Source organism: Artemia sp. Qi Xiang Cuo, chromosome 12, assembly GCF_049724085.1.
Source record: "Artemia sp. Qi Xiang Cuo chromosome 12, ASM4972408v1, whole genome shotgun sequence".
Taxonomy (NCBI): domain Eukaryota; kingdom Metazoa; phylum Arthropoda; class Branchiopoda; order Anostraca; family Artemiidae; genus Artemia; species Artemia sp. Qi Xiang Cuo.
The window spans coordinates 50602837-50623072 of record NC_142805.1 but is presented as its reverse complement, the minus strand read 5'-3'; the positions used below and the strand labels follow the sequence as shown (position 1 = coordinate 50623072).

Genomic DNA, 20236 nt, shown 5'->3' with positions numbered 1-20236 from the left:
GAGTGTCGCTGCATACCTTGTCAGTGTTACCTCTGTTGATGTTTCAAAGTGAATTTTGGAATTTTTTCTTTCGAAATGTATGACTCAATATATTTGTTTAGTGTTATGTCATGGTTTATCTTTTCAGTGTTACCTCTGTTGATGCTTCAATGTACATTTTGGAATTTTTCTTTTGAAACGTATGGCTTTGGATATTTTTTATTGTACTGTCGTCTTTTATCTCATCATTATTACGTCTGTTAATGTTTCAAAGTGCATTTTGGATTTTTTTTTTGTTTGAAACGTCTGACTTTGGATAGTTTTGTAGTGTTGTGTCTTGTTTAATTTTGTCAGTGTTACCTCTATTGTTGTTTTAAAGTACATTTTGGAGTTCTTTCGTTTGAAATGTATGATTTTGCATAGTTTCGTAGTGTTGTGTCAAAGTGTATCTTGTCAGTATTACCCCTCTTGATGTTTCAAAGTGCGTTTTGGAATTGTTTTTGTTTGAAACGTATGACTTGGGATGTTTTTGTAGTCTGTTGCTGCGGTTTATCTTGTCTGTGTTAACTTTGTTGATGCTTCACACAAAAACACAAACAAACACACATACACACTCACACACACAAACACGGGCAGAAACTTGCAGATTTTTTTAAGGATTAACTCCGTTTCATACAAAATAATATGTTACGTTAACCTAAAATAAACACGCAAGGTTAGGTCAGGCTATGTTAAATGGTGTGTCTTCTTATTTGCTTGTATGAAATGGAGTGAATCCTTATAAAAATGGTGTGAGTTTGCGTGTATGTTTGAAACATCAACAAAGGTAACACAGACAAGATAAACTATGCCACAAAACTGCAAAAATATCCCGTTATATATTTCAAACAAAGAAAATCCAAAATGCGGTTCGAAAAATGAAGAGGGGTAATACTGACAAGATAAACCACGACGAAAGACTACAAAAACATTCCAAGTCATACATTTCAGTCAAACAATTACAAAATTTACCTCAAAACATCATTAGAAGTAACACAGACAAGATGAACCCACGACACTTCGCTAAAAAATATCCTTAGTCATACGTTTCAAACGACAAAAATTCCAAAATGTACTTTCAAACACCAACAGAAGTAACAGTGATAAGATACATCCGGATACAGCACTACAAAAAATATCCTTAGTCAAACATTTCAAACGTAACAATTCCAAAATGCACTTTAATACATCAACGGAGATAACACTGACATGATAAACCATGATAGAACACCGCAAAAAGATATCCTAAGTCATACGTTTCCAATGAAAATTTCAAAAATGCACTTTGAATGATCAACGGAGGTAAAACTGAAAAGATAAACCAAAAGACAACACTACAAAAATTCCTTAACTCATACGCTTCAAACGAAAAAATTCTGATATGCACTTTGAAACATCAGCAGAGGTAAAGCTGACAAGATAAACTACGACACAACACTATAAAAATATCCTAAGCCATACGTTTCAAATGAAAAAATGCCAATATGCACTTTGAAAAATTAAAAGAGGTAACACTGGCAAGATAAACCACGATATAACGCGATAAAAACATCCGAAGTCATACGTTTCAAATGAAAATATTTCAATATGCACTTTAAAACATCAACAGAGGTAACACTTACAAGATAAACCACGACACAACGCTACAAAAATATCCTAAGTCATACGTTTCAAGCGAAAAAATTTCAAAGTGCACTTTGAAACATCAAAAGAGGTAACACTGATAGGATAAACCACAACACAACACTACAAAAATGTCCTAAGTCGTACATTTCAAACGAAAAAATCACAAAATGCACTTTTAAACATCAACAGAGATAACAATGAGAAGATAAACCAAGAGACAACACTGGAAAAAAATATCCTAAGTCATAAGTTTCAAATGAAAAATGTTCGCTAGTATCCGTCGATGGCAGATCATATTTTTTGGATTTTGTGCAAATCGCGGATATTGGCGAATAACTCGCTTTTATGGTTGTTAGGTATTTGGTTTTAAATCTTTTAATTTTTGGCTTTTATTGATACATCGTTTCGTTTCGCGCTTAAGAAGAGAGGCGTTTGTCCTCTCGAAATATTCGCTTTGTTTTTTCAGTATCTTCATTTGGCCTATAAAAACCCCATTTTTGCTCGTTTTTCTTTCTTTATGTGATGTCAGGCCAATGTGGTTTAAGAAATTATCTTTATCCTTAGTCGTAGGTTTCAAACGAAAAATTCCAAAATGCACTTTGAAACATCAACAGAGGTAACAGTGACAAGAAAAACCCCAACACAAAACTACGAAATATCAACAGAGGTAAAACAGACAAGAAAAACCACGACATAACACTATTAAAATATCCCATTTCATACGTTTCAAATGAAAAAATTCCAATATGCACTTTGAAGCATCAACAGAGGTAACACTGGCAAGATAAACCACGACACGAAACTATAAAAATATCCAAAGTCATACGTTTCAGGCGAAAAAATTTCCAAAATGCACTTTGAAACATCAACAGAGGTAACAATGACAAGATTAAACCACAACTCTACAAAAATATCCTAAGTCATACATTTCCAACGAAATAATTCCAAACTGCACTTTGAAACATCAACAGAGGTAATACTGACAAGATAAACCGCGACACAACACTACATGAATAACCTAAGTCATACGTTTCAAACGAAACTAATTCCAAAATGCACTTTGAAACATCTACAGAGGTGACGCTGACAAGGTAAGCCACGACACAACACTACAAAAATATCCTTAGTCATACGTTTCAAACGAAAAAAATCCAAAATACATTTTGAAACATAAACAGAGGTAACACTAACGAGATAAACCACGACACAACACTACAAAAATCCTAAGTGATACGTTTCAAATGAAAAACGTTTCAAATACACTTTGAAGAACGAACAGAGGTAACACTGGCAAGATAAACCACGATATAACGCTACAAAAACATCCGAAGTCATACGTTTCAAATGAAAATATTTCAATATGCACTTTAAAACATCAACAGAGGTAACACTGACAAGATAAACCACGACACGACGCTACAAAAATATCCTAAGTCATATGGTTCAATCAAAAATTGCAAAGTGCACTTTGAAACATAAACAGAGGTAGCACTGATAGGATAAACCACAATGCAACACTACAAAAATGTCCTAAGTCGTACGTTTCAACCTAAAAATCACAAAATGCACTTTTAAACATCAACAGAGGTAACAATGAGAAGATAAACCACGAGACAACCCTGGAAAAAAATATCCTAAGTCATAGTTTCAAATGAAAAATTCCAAAATGCACGTTGAAAGATAAACGGAGTTAATATTGACAAGATAAGGCACGAGACAACACTATAAAATATCCTAAGTCATACGTTTCAAACGAAAAAATTCCATAATGCACTTTGGATCATCAACGGAGATAACACTGACAATATAAACCACAACACAACACTACAAAAATATCCAAAGTCACACGTTTCAAACGAAAAAATTCCAAAATGAACTTTGAAATAACAACAGAGGTAGAACAGACAACAAGCACCATGATATAACGCTATTAAAATATCTCTAGTCATACGTTTCAAATGAGAAAATTCCAAAATGCACTTTGAAACATCAATAGAGGTAACACTGGCGAGATAAACAACGACACAACACTACAAAAATATCCTAAATCTTACGTTTCAAACAGAAAAAATTCCAAAATGCACTTTGAAATATCGGGAATTTTGCCAGGGGTGGGAATCATGCCAAGGGTGGAAATCTTGCCTAGAAACGGGGCTCCGGTAGCAACAGCTGACTGCATTGTACAGGTGCGAGGTTGTGACGTCAGAGGGTATGTTGCAGAAATCCTATGGGAAAAGGGAGGGCATGTCATAGAAACTGGGGAGGGCATGTCATAGAACCTTTTATGGGGTTACTACTAACGCTATAGCGTTACGTCTGATTCATTGTTTAATAATAGTGACAATAATACTTACGGTCTAATGGCTACCTAATCAACAAAATAATCCAATTCCTAACTTTAACATTTTTTTAGATGAATGGTATGACAGTGTGGAACTGAGCATATGTTTGGTTGGTCTTGGGACATTTTCATTTTTCCTCAACATTTTTGGTTGGGCTCATGGTAGCTCACTTAAAATGATAATGAAACAGATGACAGTAATGGTAAGCAGGATTTTTCATTCCAGGGAGATAGGTTCCTCGTTTTTGCTGTGTACAGTGTATAAATATGTTTTCATTTGACATTCTAAAAGATCTAAGATAGTGCAAAAGTAGTAACAACTGAAACAACAATAAAAGGTGTTTTTCTTATCTATCACAAAGGGAAAGTAGTTAGGGAGTTAAAATAGTTTAAAATAGTGTATATGTATACAGCTATATAGATGGCATTAGTGTTGTACCAGATTAGATTGTAGTGAAAACAATTAGTAATTGAGGTGGTAAAAGTTGGCTAGAATTAATTGAGTAAATGCGTTTTGCCCACGATGTAAGTGCATTATGCAGTAACCCATGTCCGGGGAATTCTCTCTCATAATATTGTCCAGCATCCTGTGAGTGCATAATATCTTTTGCACCGATGACTTTTGAAACTGATCATTTAGATTCCAAAATTTTTCCAAAGTCCCAAGATTCCATATAATGTTTTGTTTCTCGAATCCGTTCATTTTTTTTAATCCTGATACTCCCACTGCTGATTACAGACTAACTAACAAAGCCAAAGAATGAAGATTCTCTCTACTTCGAGTACCCTCCCGTTGCCTATTGGTTCCCTAAAAAGAGAAAGAGAGGAGTGGTAGCCTAATAAAATATTTAACAAGAAAAAATTTTTTTTGATTTCGAAACTTTTTTATTTTCAAAAATAGAATAATAACATACTTATCTCACTCTTTTTTCACATACTGATTCGGATCATTGTCCTTGATATATTTCGCCAATGCATTTAATCCATCTTGTTGTCTGTGCAAATGCATTATATTCACTTTTGCTGCGATATATAACTTTTCCTTCGACTTGAATTTGCTCAATGACATCACGTATCTTACAAAAATCTTATCCTATTCAAGGGTTAGCCGACAACTCCTTGTAATTTCTATTGCAACATTGGGTACTCTTGACTTCGCGTCACTGCTGCTAGCACCTTCAACATTCAACAGAGTAAAACCACTCATATCCAATAGTAATATATGTTTTTTATAAACAAAAATCTATATTAACAATGCTAAGTGCTAGTACCTGGAACCTCCTCACTACTAACTTAGGAAGATATATTTGCCCTGATAGCCTAAATTTGTAGTTTAATAGTTTCAATAGGTTTAAACTAAGTAAATTATTATTTTCTTTAGATTTCTGGAAATTTGATCCGGAAGGAAGACCAATATGAACTATTTTTTTGCTTTTTCCCAGGGCCTATTTTTCTCTGTCTATTTTCTCTGTCTAATTTTGTAAGTTTTTTAATACGCTTGTCAACGGCAGAATCTATTAAACCACAGTTTATATAATTAGCAGTAAGTTTACCGCAGATGATTTCTGGCTCTTCATTCTCGGTGCGAACAAAAAGCTCCTCCCACTTATTTGTGCACTTATGGATTAGTGTGTTTGCGTCAATCAATGAGAAATGGTTAGAAAGTGCATTGTTCGAAATTGCGAAAGCAGAAAAAAACTTGGTGAGCCGGCCAAGTGGTTTGCAACTGTCCCATCTCACAGGTATGACTTAATTTATATACAAATTATGACAATCTATTATGTACAACCAGTGGACTCAACTGATTGTCCTAGGTAGGATTTTATAAAAAGGGGGGAAATTTGTGAAAATAAGGATTTTTTTTCTAATAACTGGTGGAATAGGTGTGATGGTTTCAGGGGCGGATCCAGGATTTTTTAGGGGGGGGGGGGGTTCAAAATAGATTGATCCGATAAACTTACGATAGGAGCAAGTTTAATTAATGCAAACTTGCGTTAATTAGGTAAATTACACTACTTTAGACTACTTTAGGGGGGTATCCCTCGCCCCCCTCTGGATCCGCAACTGGATAGTTTATCTTTTTTTTCACGTCGAGATATTTATTTTCTGAGATTGTAGTTCCTGTGATATTTGAAAATTCTTAGTTACCTGTTTTTGCGGAGATCCTAGATAAGACTAGTTTTGTTTTCAATCAATATTTTCGTATGAAATTGGCAGACCTTTCCTGAACTTTAAACAATAAACACCTCTGTTTGAAAATCTTTGCACTTTGTGAATTTAGATAGCAATAAGGGTTCCTGATTCAGACCAACTCGAGACTTCGAAACCTACTTGTAATTCCTATAAACATCTGAACTAATTTTATATATATATATATATATATATATATATATATATATATATATATATATATATATATATATATATATATATATATATATATATATATATATATATATATATATATATATATATATATATATATATATATATATATATATATATATATATATATATATATATATATATATATATATATATATATATATATATTGAATATTTATATTGGCGTTTATAAACAGCTCCTCGCATTTGATCTGCCATCAGCGGTCCAATTACCCTGGAACACGTATTTTGGCAGAAACTTTCTCAAAATGCCTTTGAAACCAACTTGAGACTTCGAAACCTATTTTTAATTCCTAAAAACATCTAATAATAACACTGCACTGCTTGGTAACGATTTTCATGTATTAATTGGAATAAATTAATTTAAAATTAGTTTCTTCAAAATTAGTGTTGCAACGTTGAAGCCAAGTTTCGCGTTCAAGAGAGATCTGACTTGTCTACCCGTGAAAAGATCTAATGTCGCTTATGTTTATAGGTTCTCTGGAGCACTTGCACCTCGGTCCGGGTTTTTATAATGGTTGAGATAGGGAAAGATCATACTGCTAATTATATAAACTGTGTATTAAACAGACCAGGCAACCATTTACGAATAACACATCTCTGAGGTGGTCAAACTGTGAGTCAAGAAAACTTGGTTGAAATGCAAATATTTTTCTATCATTCAAGAGGTGATTACTCCTTTTTTCACAGCAGTAGAAAGATTAGAAGCAAATCTGAAGTATCTGGCACTATATCTAGGCTTTTCTGTAAACCATAAACCTCAATGTATGTTATTTTCTTGTACCAGGACATTTAGAAAAGGAAGACGTCTATTCACCTCCAATTCTTTAATAAACTGAAGTTTTATATCAGTGGAATTAAGCAAAGCAAAGAAAAACTCTAGAGATTCTTCTTTATGTTCCCACAAATACGACCAATCATCTATGAAATGACCCCGAAATTCTGGCTTATTAAAACTAGTTAAAATAACCTGTTCTTTCAGGGTTTCCTATGACAAAATCATCTTCTATCGGTGAAAAGGGTGGTATTACTGAAAAACATGAACTCTACAAGAACTGTAAGTGACAGAAGAGTCTGATTTAAAAGAGCATATTTGTCAGAGACAAGCGGGTTAGCATTAAGCTTCTCTTCCAGATTAAGTTTGTCTTTAGAAAATCACAATTGACCCACATTGATTCCACGCCAAAAGTACCAATTTTCGTATTTTGTGGGACCAAAACTTGTTTCACGTTTGAAACAAAACCGCTAGAATTTTTTATATACAGTTTTTTGAACCTCAACAAGTGGGTGATATGTAACTGAAAAAAATTGTCCTATTCTTGGTGTAGATGATATAAATTTGGAAACACTGGGCCAAAAAAAAACGCTGATATTTTCCGTTGGATATATCATGTTTTATCTACTGATTAACCGCCAAGACTGTCAGAAGATCGCCAAAAAAATACATAAAAAAATTTCTTATTCTGTTTTGGGAGGATTGGAGACGATTTATTTCGCACCCCAACACAATATTTCAGGGCACCTTCAAACAAAAGTACGGCGCAGGGAGAACTGACCTTAATTCCCTGGCTTGTGAAACTTAGAAAGATCATAAAAACGAGGAGCCGTACAACACCGTGAGTAGAGAGCTATCTTATACTCGTGTCACGCACCCCTGCTGCCACCTACAACTTTTTTTGCACCCCAAATATGGGCATAGAGTCATTAGGGAGAACACGTGGTTAATGGGGTCAATGATCTAAATTTCACAACAACAACAACGACCTTGACATTCGCTGAGAGCGTGCACTTACAACAACATCGACCTTGGAACACCTGTGCTGTCGACCTCAATTCACCTATCGTGAATCATTAATTCCCCTTAGAAACAACAAATTAATTTCCCTTTCTTGACAGATCAATGAATCAATGACATCATCTGTCAGACTTTAAAAATTTTCGCCTAGAAACATTTCTCCAGGAATAGATCCAAGTCATTAATGTCTTTGCCTCGGGAACAACTCTTTTGGTCGAACTCCAAAGGATATTAATAACCAAAGGCTACGGAAACAATTAGGCAAGAAACATCTTAGCGATGAATTGTTTTAGCGCTGAAATCAGGTTTCCTATTAATTTGAAATGCGTTAGCACAGAGATGCCAATAACAATGGAACACGCTGAATTTACGTTTAGGGATAATTTGGGCGAAACCGTTTTAGACAGGTTATGGAACTATTTCGGCGAAACAGATAGAGACATTTTAAAAGAAGATTTTTGAAGAGATTTTAGAAGAGAATTTAAAGGTGAAAATCTGTGGTCGTTATAATACACAAGTTTCATTTGAACAGTGTTGTGAGGTCCTCTAACCCAACCCCAAAGGGTTCCAATCCTCCTACCCCAACCCCGAAGGAAGCCCCCGGTCCTCAAAGCCCCCCAAACTCCCAAAGGCCCTCCACCGGTCCCCCAAAGGCCCACCCAGACCCCCAAAGGCCATCCCCAGGCCCCAAATGTCCCCCAGGCCCCCAACTGCCCCCCCGGACACTTAAAGGTCCCCCAAGCTCCCAAAGGGCCACCGGCGCCCCCAAAGGCCCACCCCAGACCCTCAACGGCCATCCCCGGGCCCCCAAAGGCCCATCGAGTTCCCAAAAGACCAACAGGGTCCCAAAGGCCCTCCACCGGTCCCCAAATGTCCCCCAGGCTCCCAACTGGCCCCCGGACCCCCAAAGGCCCACCCTTGGCCCTCACCGATCCACCGGGCTCCCAAGGGACCAATCAGTCCTCACCTGCCCCCCCCACCCCCCAATGCCCTCCCTGTGACCCAAAGGCCCTCCACCGATCCCCCAAAGTCCCCCCGGCCCCCCAAGGCCCTCCCCGAGCCCCAAAGGCCCCCCCCGACCCCACAAAGCCATACCCGGCCCCCCCCCCAAAGGCCCATCGAGTTCCCAAAAGAACAACAGGGTCCCAAAGGCCCTCCACCGGTCCCCAAATGTCCCCCAGGCTCCCAACTGGCCCCCGGACCCCCAAAGGCCCTCCCCCGGCCCCCAAAGGTCCACTGGGCTCCCAAAGGACCAATCGGTCCTCAAGTGCACCCAGACCCCCAAAGGCCCTCCACCGGTCCCCAAATGTCCCCCAGGCACCCAAAGGCCCGCCCGGCGCCCCCAAGGCCCCCCCAGACCCCCAAAAGCCATCTCCGGACCCCAAATCCCAACCCAGGAGTGTTTGGTTGTGGTTTACCTTGTCACAGTTACATTTTCTTGATTTTTCAAAGTTCATTCTGAATTTCATTCGTTGAAATGCAAGAGTTGGAATATTTCAGTAGCGTTCGGTTGTGGTTTACCTTGTCAAAGTTACATTTTCTTGATTTTTCAAAGTTCATTCTGAATTTCTTTCATTGAAATGCAAGAGTTGGAATATTTCAGTAGTGTTTGGTTTTGATTTACCTTGTCACAGTTAAATTTTCTTGATTTTCGAAAGTTCATTTTGAATTTCGTTTGTTGAAATGCAAGAGTTGGAATATTTCAGTAGTGTTTGGTCGTGGTTTACCATGTCACAGTTACATTTTCTTGATTTTTCAAAGTTCATTTTGAATTTACTTTGTTGAAGTGCAAGAGTTTGAATATTTCAGTAGAGTTCGGTTGTGGATTACCTTGTCACAGATACATTTTCTTGATTTTTTAAAGTTCATTTTGAATTTCCTTTGTTGAAATGCAAGAGTTGGAATATTTCAGTAGTGTTTGGTTGTGGTTTACCTTGTCACAGTTACATTTTCTTGATTTTTCAAAGTTCATTTTGAATTTAATTAGTTGAAATGAAATAGTTGGAATATTTAAGTAGCGTTTGGTTGTGGTTTACCTTGTCACAGTTAAATTTTCTTGATTTTTCAAAGTTCATTTTGAATTTCTTTAGTTGAAATGCAATAGTTGGAATATTTCAGTAGTGTTTGGTTGTGGTTTACCTTGTCACAGTTAAATTTTCTTGATTTTACAAAGTTCATTTGAATTTCTTTTGTTGAAATGCAAGAGTTGGACTATTTCAGTAGCGTTCGGTTGTGGTTTACCTTGTCAAAGTTACATTTTCTTGATTTTTCAAAGTTCATTTTAAATTTCCTTTGTTGAAATGCAAGAGTTGGAATATTTCAGTAGTGTTTGGTTGTGGTTTACTTTGTCACAGTTACATTTTCTTGATTTTTCAAAGTTCATTTGAATTTCTTTCGTTGAAATGCAAGAGTTGAAATATTTCAGTAGTGTTTGGTTGTGGTTTAACTTGACAAATCTACATTTTCTTGATTTTTCAAAGTTCAATTTGAATTTCTTTCGTTGAAATGCAAGAGTTGGACTATTTCAGTAGTGTTTGGTTATGGTATACCTTATCATGGTTACATTCTCGTAATTTTTCAAAGTTAATTTTGAATTTCTTTCGTTGAAAAGCAAGATTTGGACTATTTCAGTAGTGTTTGCTTATGGTTTACCTTGTCACAGTTACATTTTCATGATTTTTCAAAGCTCATTTTGTATTTCTTTCTTAGAAATGCAAGAGTTGGACTATTTCAGTAGTGTTTGGTTATGGTTTACCGCCTCAAATTTAAATGGTAATTATTATTAAAAGTTAAATATTAATGTCATTCATTGAAAAGCAAGAGTTGGAATATTTCTGTTGTGGTTTGGTGTGGTGTTCCATATCACACGTACATTTACATTTCGAATAATATTTCATTTTGTTGTTAATTCATTGTTAATCAATAGATGTACGATGTAAGAATCGTGCGGCTATTGTGCTAATACGAAAAGTTAATATTTATTGATTTATAATATTTAAATTCTAATTTCTTTCGTTAAAAAGCATGAGTTGGACTATTTCACTAGCATTTGGTTATGATGCAACTTGTCAAAGTTACATTTTCCTGATTTTTCAAAGTTCATTTCGAATTTCTTTCGTTGAAATGCAAGAGTTGGAATATTTCAGTGGTGTTTGGTTTTGGTTTACCTTGTCACAGTTACATTTTCATGAATTTTCAAAGTTCATTTTGAATTTCTTTCGTTGAAGTGCAAGAGTTGGAATATTTCAGTAGTGTTTGGTTGTGGTTTACCTTGTCACAGTTACATTTTCTTGATTTTTCAAAGTTCATATTGAATTTCGTTCGTTGAAATTCAAGAGTTGGAATATTTCAGTAGTGTTTGGTTGTGGTTTACCTTGTCACAGTTACATTTTCTTGATTTTTCAAAGTTCATTTTGAATTTCTTTCGTTGAAATGCAAGAGTTGGAATATTTCAGTAGTGTTTGGTTGTGGATTACCTTTTCACAGTTACATTTTCTTGATTTTTTAAAGTTCATTTTGAATTTCTTTCGTTGAAATGCAAGAGTTGGAATATTTCAGCAGTGTTTGGTTGTGGTTTACCTTGTCACAGGTACATTTTCTTGATTTTTCAAAGTTCTTTTCGAATTTCTTTCGTTGAAATGCAAGAGTTGGAATATTACAGAAGTGTTTGGTCGTGGTTTACCTTCTCACAGTTAATTTTTCTTTATTTTTCAAAGTTCATTTTGAATTTCTTTGGTGTAAATGCACTAGTTGGTAGATTTCAGTAGCGTTCGGTTGTGGTTTAAATGTCACAGTTACATTTCCTTGATTTTTCAAAGTTCATTTACAATTTCTTTTGTTGAAATACAAGAGTTGGACTATTTCAGTAGTGTTTGGCTGTGGATTACATTGTCACACTTTCATTTTCTTGATTTTTCAAAGTTCATTTTGAATTTCTTTCGTTGAAAAGCAAGAGTTGGAATATTTCAGTAGTGTTTGGCTGTGGTTTACCTTGTCACAGTTACATTTTCTTGATTTTTCGAAGTTCATTTGAATTTCTTTCATTGAAATGTAAGAGTTGGAATATTTCAGTAGTGTTTGGTTGTGGTTTACCTTGTCAAAGTTAAATTTTCTTGATTTTTCAAATTTTATTTTGAATTTCTTTCGTTGAAATGTTAGATTTGGAATATGTCAATAGTGTTTGGTCATGGTTTACCTTGTCATAGTTAAATTTTCTTGATTTTTCAAAGTTCATTTTGTATTTCTTTCGTTGAAATGCAAGAGTTGGACTATTTCAGTAGTGTTTGGTTGTGGTTTACCTTGTCACAGTTACATTTTCATGATTTTTCAAAGATCATTTTGAATTTCTTTCGTTGAAATGCAAGAGTTGGAATATTTCAGTAGTGTTTGCTTATGGTTTACCTTGTCACAGTTACATTTTCTTGATTTTTCAAAGTTCATTTGAATTTCTTTCATGGAAATGTAAGAGTTGGAATATTTCAGTACTGTTTACTTATGGTTTACCTTGTCACAGTTACATTTTATTTATTTTTCAAAGTTCATTTCGAATTTCTTTCGTTGAAGTGCAAGAGTTGGACTATTTCAGTGGTGTTTGTTTATGGTTTACCTTGTCACAGTTACATTTTAATGATTTTTCAAAGTTCATTTTGAATTTCTTTCGTTGAAGTGCAAGAGTTGGACTATTTCAGTAGTGTTTGGTTGTGGTTTAACTTGTCACAGTTACATTTTCTTGATTTTTCAAAGTTCATTTTGAATTTCTTTCCTTGAAAAGCAAGACTTGGAATATTTCAGTAGTGTTTGGTTGTGGTTTACCTTGTCACAGTTACATTTTCTTGATTTTTTAAAGTTCATTTTGAATTGCTTTCGTTGAAATGCAAGAGTTGGAATATTTCAGTAGTGTTTGGTTATGGTTTACCTTGTCACAGTTACATTTTCGTGATTTTTCAAAGTTCATTTTGAATTTCTTTCGTTGAAAAGCAAGAGTTGGAATATTTCAGTAGTGTATGGTCATGTTTTACCTTGTCACAGTTAAATTTTCTTGATTTTTCAAAGTTCATTTGAATTTCTTTCGTTGAAATGCAAGAGTTGGACTATTTCAGTAGAGTTTGGTTGTGGTTTAACTTGTCAAAGTTAAATTTTCTTGATTTTTCAAAGCTGATTTTGAATTTATTTTGTTGAAATGCAAGAGTTGGAATATTTCAGTAGTGTTTTCTTGTGTGTTACCTTGTCAAAGTAACTTTTTAAATATTTTTAATTGTTCTTTTTTATTTAAAATCTCTGTAATGAATTCGATTTAATTATTATTTAGATGTTAGATGTTTGATAAATAGTAAATTTTACATTTTATAGATTTTTCAATGTTCATTTTTAATTTATTTCGTTGAAATGCAATAGTTAGACTATTTCAGTAGTGTATGGTCGTGGTTTACCTTGTCACAGTTACATTTTCTTGATTTTTCAAAGTTCATTTTGAATTTCTTTCATTGAAATGCATGAGTTGGAATATTTCAATAGTGTTTGGTTGTGGTTTACCTTGTCACAGTTAAATTTTCATGATTAATCAAAGCCCATTTTGAATTTATTTAGTTGAAAAGCAAGAGTTGGACTATTTCAGTAGTGTTTGGGTATGTGTTCACATGTCACAGTTACATTCTCCTGATTTTTCAAAGATCATTTTGAATTTCTTTCGTTGAAATTCAAGAGTTGGACTATTTCAGTAGTGTTTGGTTGTGGTTTACCTTGTCACGGTCACATTTTCATGATTTTTCAAAGTTCATTTTGAATTTCTTTCGTTGAAATGCAAGAGTTGGAATATTTCAGTAGTGTTTGGTTATGGTTTACCTTGTCACAGTTACATTTTCTTGATTTTTCAAAGTTCATTTTGGATTTCTTTTTTTGAAGTGCAAGAGTTGGAATATTTCAGTAGTATTTGGTCGTGGTTTACCTTGTCACAGTTACATTTTCCTGATTTTTCAAAGTTCATTTCGAATTTCTTTCGTTGAAATGCAAGAGTTGGAATATTTCAGTGGTGTTTGGTTATGGTTTACCTTGTCACAGTTTAATGTTAATGATTTTTTAAAGGTCATTTTGAATTTCTTTCGTTGAAATGTAAGACTTGGAATATTTCAGCAGTGTTTAGTTGTGGTTTACCTTGTCACAGTTACATTTTCATGATTTTTCAATGTTCATTTTGAATTTCTTTCGTTGAAATGCAAGAGTTGGAATATTTCAGTAGTGTTTGGTTGTGGTTTACCTTGCCACAGTTACATTTTCCTGATTTTTCCAAGTTCATTTCTAATTTCTTCAGTTGAAATGCAACAGTTGGAATATTTAAGTAGTGTTTTGTTGTGGATTACATTGTAACAGTTAAATTCTCATGATTTTTAACAGTTCATTTAGAATTTCTGTAGTTGAAATACAAGATTTGGAATATTTCAGTAGTGTTTGGTTGTGGTTTACCTTTTCACAGGTACATTTTCTTGATTTTTCAAAGTTCATTTTGAATTTCTTTCGTTGAAATGCAAGAGTTGGAATATTTCAGTAGTGTTTGGTTGTAGTATACCTTGTCACATTTACATTTTCATGATTTTTCAAAGTAAATTTCTAATTTCATTCGGTGAAATGCAAGAGTTGGAATATTTCAGTAGAGTTCGGTTATGGTTTACCTTGTCACAGTTACATTTTCATGATTTTTCAAATTTCATTCCGAATTTCTATAGTTGAAAATCAAGAGTTGGAATATTACAGTAGTGTTTGGTCGTGGTTTACCTGGTAAAAGTTAAATTTTCTTGATTTTTCAAAGTTCATTTTGAATTTCTTTCGTTGAAAAGCAAGAGTTTGAATATTTCAGTAGTGTTTGGTTGTGGTTTACCTTGTCACAGTTACATTTTCTTGATTTTTCAAGGTTCATTTGAATTTATTTCATTTTAATGAAATAGTTTGACTATTTAATTAGTGTTTGGTTGTGGTTTAACTTTTAACAGTTAAATTTTATTGATTTTTCAAAGTTCATTTTGAATTTCTTTCGTTGAAATGCAATAGTTGGAATATTTCAGTAGTGTTTGGTAGTGGTTTACCTTTTCACAGTTACATTTTGGTTATTTTTCAAAGTTCATTTATTATTTAATTCATTGAAACGCAATAGTTGGAATATTTCAGCAGCGTTTGGTTGTGGTTTACCGTGTAACAGTTACATTTTCTTGATTTTTCAAAGCTCATTTAAAATTTCTTTAGTTGAATTGCAAGAATTGGAATATTTCAGTAGTGTTTGGTTATGGTTTACCTTGTCACAGTTACATTTTCATGATTTTTCAAAGTTCTTTTGAATTTAATTCGTTTAAATTCAAGAGTTGGAATATTTAATTAGTGTTTGGTTATGGTTTACCTTGTCACTGTTACATTTTCTTGATTTTTCAAAGTTCATTTAGAATTTATTTCGTTGAAATGCAAGAGTTGGAATATTTCAGTAGTGTTTGGTTATGGTTTACCTTGTCACAGTTACATTTTCTCGATTTTTCAAAGCTCATTTTGAATTTCTTTCGTTGAAATGCAAGAGTTGGACTATTTAAGTAGCGTTCGGTTGTGGTTTAAATTGTCAAAGTTACATTTTAATGATTTTTCAAAGTTCATTTAGAATTTCTTTCGTTGAAAAGCAAGAGTTGGAATATTTCAGTAGTGTTTGGTTGTGGTTTACCTTGTCACAGTTACATTTTCTTGATTTTTCAAAGTTTATTTTGAATTTCTTTCGTTGAAATGCAAGAGTTGGAATATTTCAGTAGTGTTTGGTTATGGTTTACCTTGTCACAGATACATTTTCATGATTTTTAAAAGTTCATTTTGAATTTCTTTCCTTGAAAAGCAAGAGATGGAATATTTCAGCAGTGTATGGCCGTGGTTTACCTTGTCACAGTTACATTTTCTTGATTTTTCAAAGTTAATTTCGAATTTATTTCATTGAAATGCAAGAGTTGGAATATTTCAATAGTGTTTGTTTGTGGTTTACCTTGTCACAGTTACATTTTCTTGATTTTTCAAAGTTAATATTTAATTTCTTTCTCTGAAATTCAATATTTTTAATATTTCATTATAGTTTTAGTATTTTTTAAATTTTCACACGAACAATTTCTAGATTTTTCATGTTTCATTTTGAATTTCTTTAGTTGAAATGCAAGAGTTGGAATATTTCACTAGTGTTTGGTTGTGGTTTACCTTGTCAGATTTACATTTTATTGATTTTTAAAAGTTCATTTTTTAATTTATTTCGTTGAAAAGCAAGAGTTGGAATATTTCAGTAGTGTTTGCTTGTGGTTTACCTTGTCACAGTTACATTTTCTTGATTTTTAAAAGTTCATTTGAATTTCTTTAGTTGAAATTCAAGAGTTCGAATATTTCAGCAGTGTTTGGTTGTGGTTTACCTTGTCACAGTTACATTTTCTCGATTTTTCAAAGTTCATTTTGAATTTCTTTCGTTGAAATGCAAGAGTTGGAATATTTCAGTAGTGTTTGCTTGTGGTTTACCTTGTCACAGTTACATTTTCTTGATTTTTCAAAGTTCATTTTAAATTCTTTCGTTTAAATTAAAGAGTTTGAATATTTAAGTAGCGTTAGGTTGTGGTTTACCTTGTCACAGTTACATTTTCTTGATTTTTCAAAGTTAATTTTGAATTTATATAGTTGAAATGCAAGAGCTGGAATATTTCAGTAGTGTTTGGTTGTGGTTTACCTTGTCAAAGTTACATTTTCTTGATTTTTCAACGTTCATTTTGATTTTCTTTCGATGAAAAGCAAGAGTTGGAATATTTCAGTAGTGTTTGGTTGTGGATTACCGGGACAATGTTCCATTTTTCTGCTTTTAAAAAGTTCATTTTGAATTTCTTTCTTTGTAATGCAAGATGTGGAATATTTCAGTAGTGTTTGGTTGTGGTTTACCTTGCCACAGTTAAATTTTCTTGATTTTTCTAATTTCATTTGAATTTCATAGTTTGGTTGTGGTTTACATTGTCACAGTTACATTTTCTTGATTTTTCAAAGTTCATTTTGAATTTCTTTCATTGAAATGCAAGAGTTGGAATATTTCAGTTGTGTTTGGTTATGGTTTACCTTGTCACAGTTACATGTTCACATTTCACTCATTGATTTTTCAAATGCTTGATACAGTTGTTGTAATTTCTTTCAGTTGAATATGCATTAGAGTTGGAATATTTCAGTTAGTATTTAGTAGGTTGGTTATGGTTTACCTTGTCACAGTTACATTTTCTTGATTTTTCAAAGTTTATTTTGAAGGTCTTTCGATGAAAAGCAATATATTGAATATTTCTGTATTTTATGGTTATGGTTTACAAGATAACATTGCAATTTTCCTGATTTTTCATAGCTAATATTGAATTTCTATTGTTGACATGCACTAGTTGGACTATTTCAATATTGTTTGCGTATGGTTTACCTTGTCACAGTTGCATTCTCTTGATTTTTCAAACTTCATTTGAATTTCTTTCGTTGAAATGCAAGAGTTGGAATATTTCAGTAGTGTTTGCTTATGGTTTACCTTGTCATAGTTACATTTTCTTTATTTTTCAAAGTTCATTTGAATTTCTTTCGTTGAAATGAAATAGTTGTAATATTTCATTATTGTTTGGTTTTTGTTTTCCTTTTCACAGTTTCATTATATTGACTTTTCAAAGTTCATTTTAAAGTTCTTTTGTTGAAATGCAAGATTTGGAATATTTCAGTGGTGTTTGGTTATGGTTCACGTTATCACAGTTAAAGTTTCATGATTTTAAAATTAATTTTGAATTTCTGTAATTTAAATGCAAGAGTTGGAATATATCACTAGTGTATGGTTCTGGTTTAACTTGCCTCATTTACACACATGTATACACATGTACACAATGGTGCTTATCATGAGTGCTCATGATAAGTTAACCTAACGCTTTCCGGTGAGTATGGTTAGGTTAGACTAGATTAAGTTAGGTTAGATTAGGTTAGGTTAGGTTAGCCTACGTACGCGTCACTTAGGTTAGCTTAGGTTCGGTGAGAGACATGCCCTAAGTTAGGTGTATGATTAGGTTAGGTTAGGTTAGATTAAGTTAGGTTAAGTTAGGTTAGGCTAGGTTAGCCTACGTACGCGTGCGTACGTAGGCTAACCTAGCCTAACCTAACTTAACCTAACCTAACTTAATCTAACCTAACCTAACCTAATCATACACCTAACTTAGGGCATGTCTCTCACCTAACCTAAGCTAACCTAAGTGAAGCGTACGTAGGCTAACCTAACCTAACCTAATCTAACCTAACTTAATCTAGTCTAACCTAACCATACTCACCGGAAAGGGTTAGGTTAACTTATCATGAGCACTCATGATACGCACATTTGTGTACATGTGTATACATGTGTGTAACTGTGGCAAGGTAAACCAGAACCAAACACTAGTGATATATTCCAACTCTTGCATTTCAATGAAAGAAATTCAAAATGAATTTGAAAATAATTAAAATTTAACTCTGATAAGGTAAACAATAAACAAACACCACTGAAATATTACAACTCTTGCATTTCAACGAAATAAATTCGAAATTAACTTTTAAAAATAAATAAAATGTAACTTTTACAAGTTAAACCATAACAAAACCCTACTTAAATATTCAAACTCTTGACTTTAAACGAAAGAAATTGAAATGAACTTTGAAAAATCAAGAAAATGTAACTGTGCCAAGGTAAACCATAAGCAAACACTACTGAAATATTCCAACTCTTGCATTTCAACGAAAGAAATTCAAAAGAACTTTGAAAAATCAATATAATTCAACTGTGACAAGGTAAACCATGACCAAACACTACTGAAATATTCCAACTCTTGCTTTTCAACGAAAGAAATTCAAAATGAGCTTTGAAAAATCAAGAAAATGTAACTGTGATAAGGTAAACCACAACCAAACACAACTGAAATAGTCCAACTCTTGCATTTCAACGAAAGACATTCTAAATGAACTTTGAAAAATCAAGAAAATGTAACTGTGACAAGGTAAACCATAACCAAACACTACTGAAATATTCCAACTCTTGCATTTCAACGAAAGAAATTCAAAATGAACTTTGAAAAATCAAGAAAATGTAACTGTTACAAGGTAAACCATAAGCAAACACTACTGAAATATTTCAACTCTTGCATTTCAACGAAAGAAATTCAAAATGTGCTTTGAAAAATCATGAAAATGTAACTGTGGCAAGGTAAACCACAACCAAACACTACTGAAATAGTCCAACTCTTGTATTTCAATGAAAGAAATTTAAAATGAACTTTGAAAAATCAAGAAAATGTAAATGTGACAAGGTAAACCACGACCAAACACTACTGAAATATTCCAACTATTGCATTTCAACGAAACAAATTCAAACTGAACTTTGAAAAATCAAGAAAATTTAACTGTGGCAAGTTATACCACAACCAAACACTACTGAAATATTCCAACTCTTGCATTTCAATGAAAGAAATTAAAATGAACTTTGAAAAATCAGGAAAATGTAACTGTGACAAGGTAAACCACAAGCAAACCCTACTGAAATATTCCAACTCTTGCTTTTCAACGAAAGAAATTCAAAATTAACTTTTAAAAATCAAGAAAATGTAACTTTGACAATGTAAACCACAACCAAACACTACTGAAATATTCCAACTCTTGCATTTTAACGATAGAAATTCAAAATGAACTTTGAAAAATCCAGAAAATGTAACTGTGACAAGGTAAACCACAACCGAACGCTACTGAAATATTCCAACTCTTGCATTTCAACGAAAGAAATTAAAATGAACTTTTAAAAATAAATAAATTGTAACTGTTACAAGCTAAACCACAAGCCCAAACTACTGAAAGAGTACAACTCTTGAATTTCAACGATAGAAATTCAAAATTAACTTTGAAAAATCAGGAAAATGTAACTTTGCTAAGGTAAACCACAACCAAAAACTGCTGAGATATTTCAATTCATGCATTTCAACGAAAGAAATTCAAATTAAAATTGCAAAATAGCAATACGTAAATCGAACTAAAGC

The 20236-nt window shown here is 33.4% G+C and overlaps 1 protein-coding gene across 1 annotated transcript in view; it reads left to right on the top strand.

Annotated features, from left to right (window-relative positions):
• The window catches only part of LOC148946234 (uncharacterized), a 97386-nt gene that overhangs the window by 68941 nt on the left and 8209 nt on the right, over positions 1-20236 (top strand). The window contains exon 4 of the mRNA XM_089097880.1: positions 4058-4188. Within this exon, the coding sequence (XP_088954006.1) occupies positions 4058-4188 (131 nt within the window). The remainder of the gene's footprint in view (positions 1-4057; positions 4189-20236) is intronic.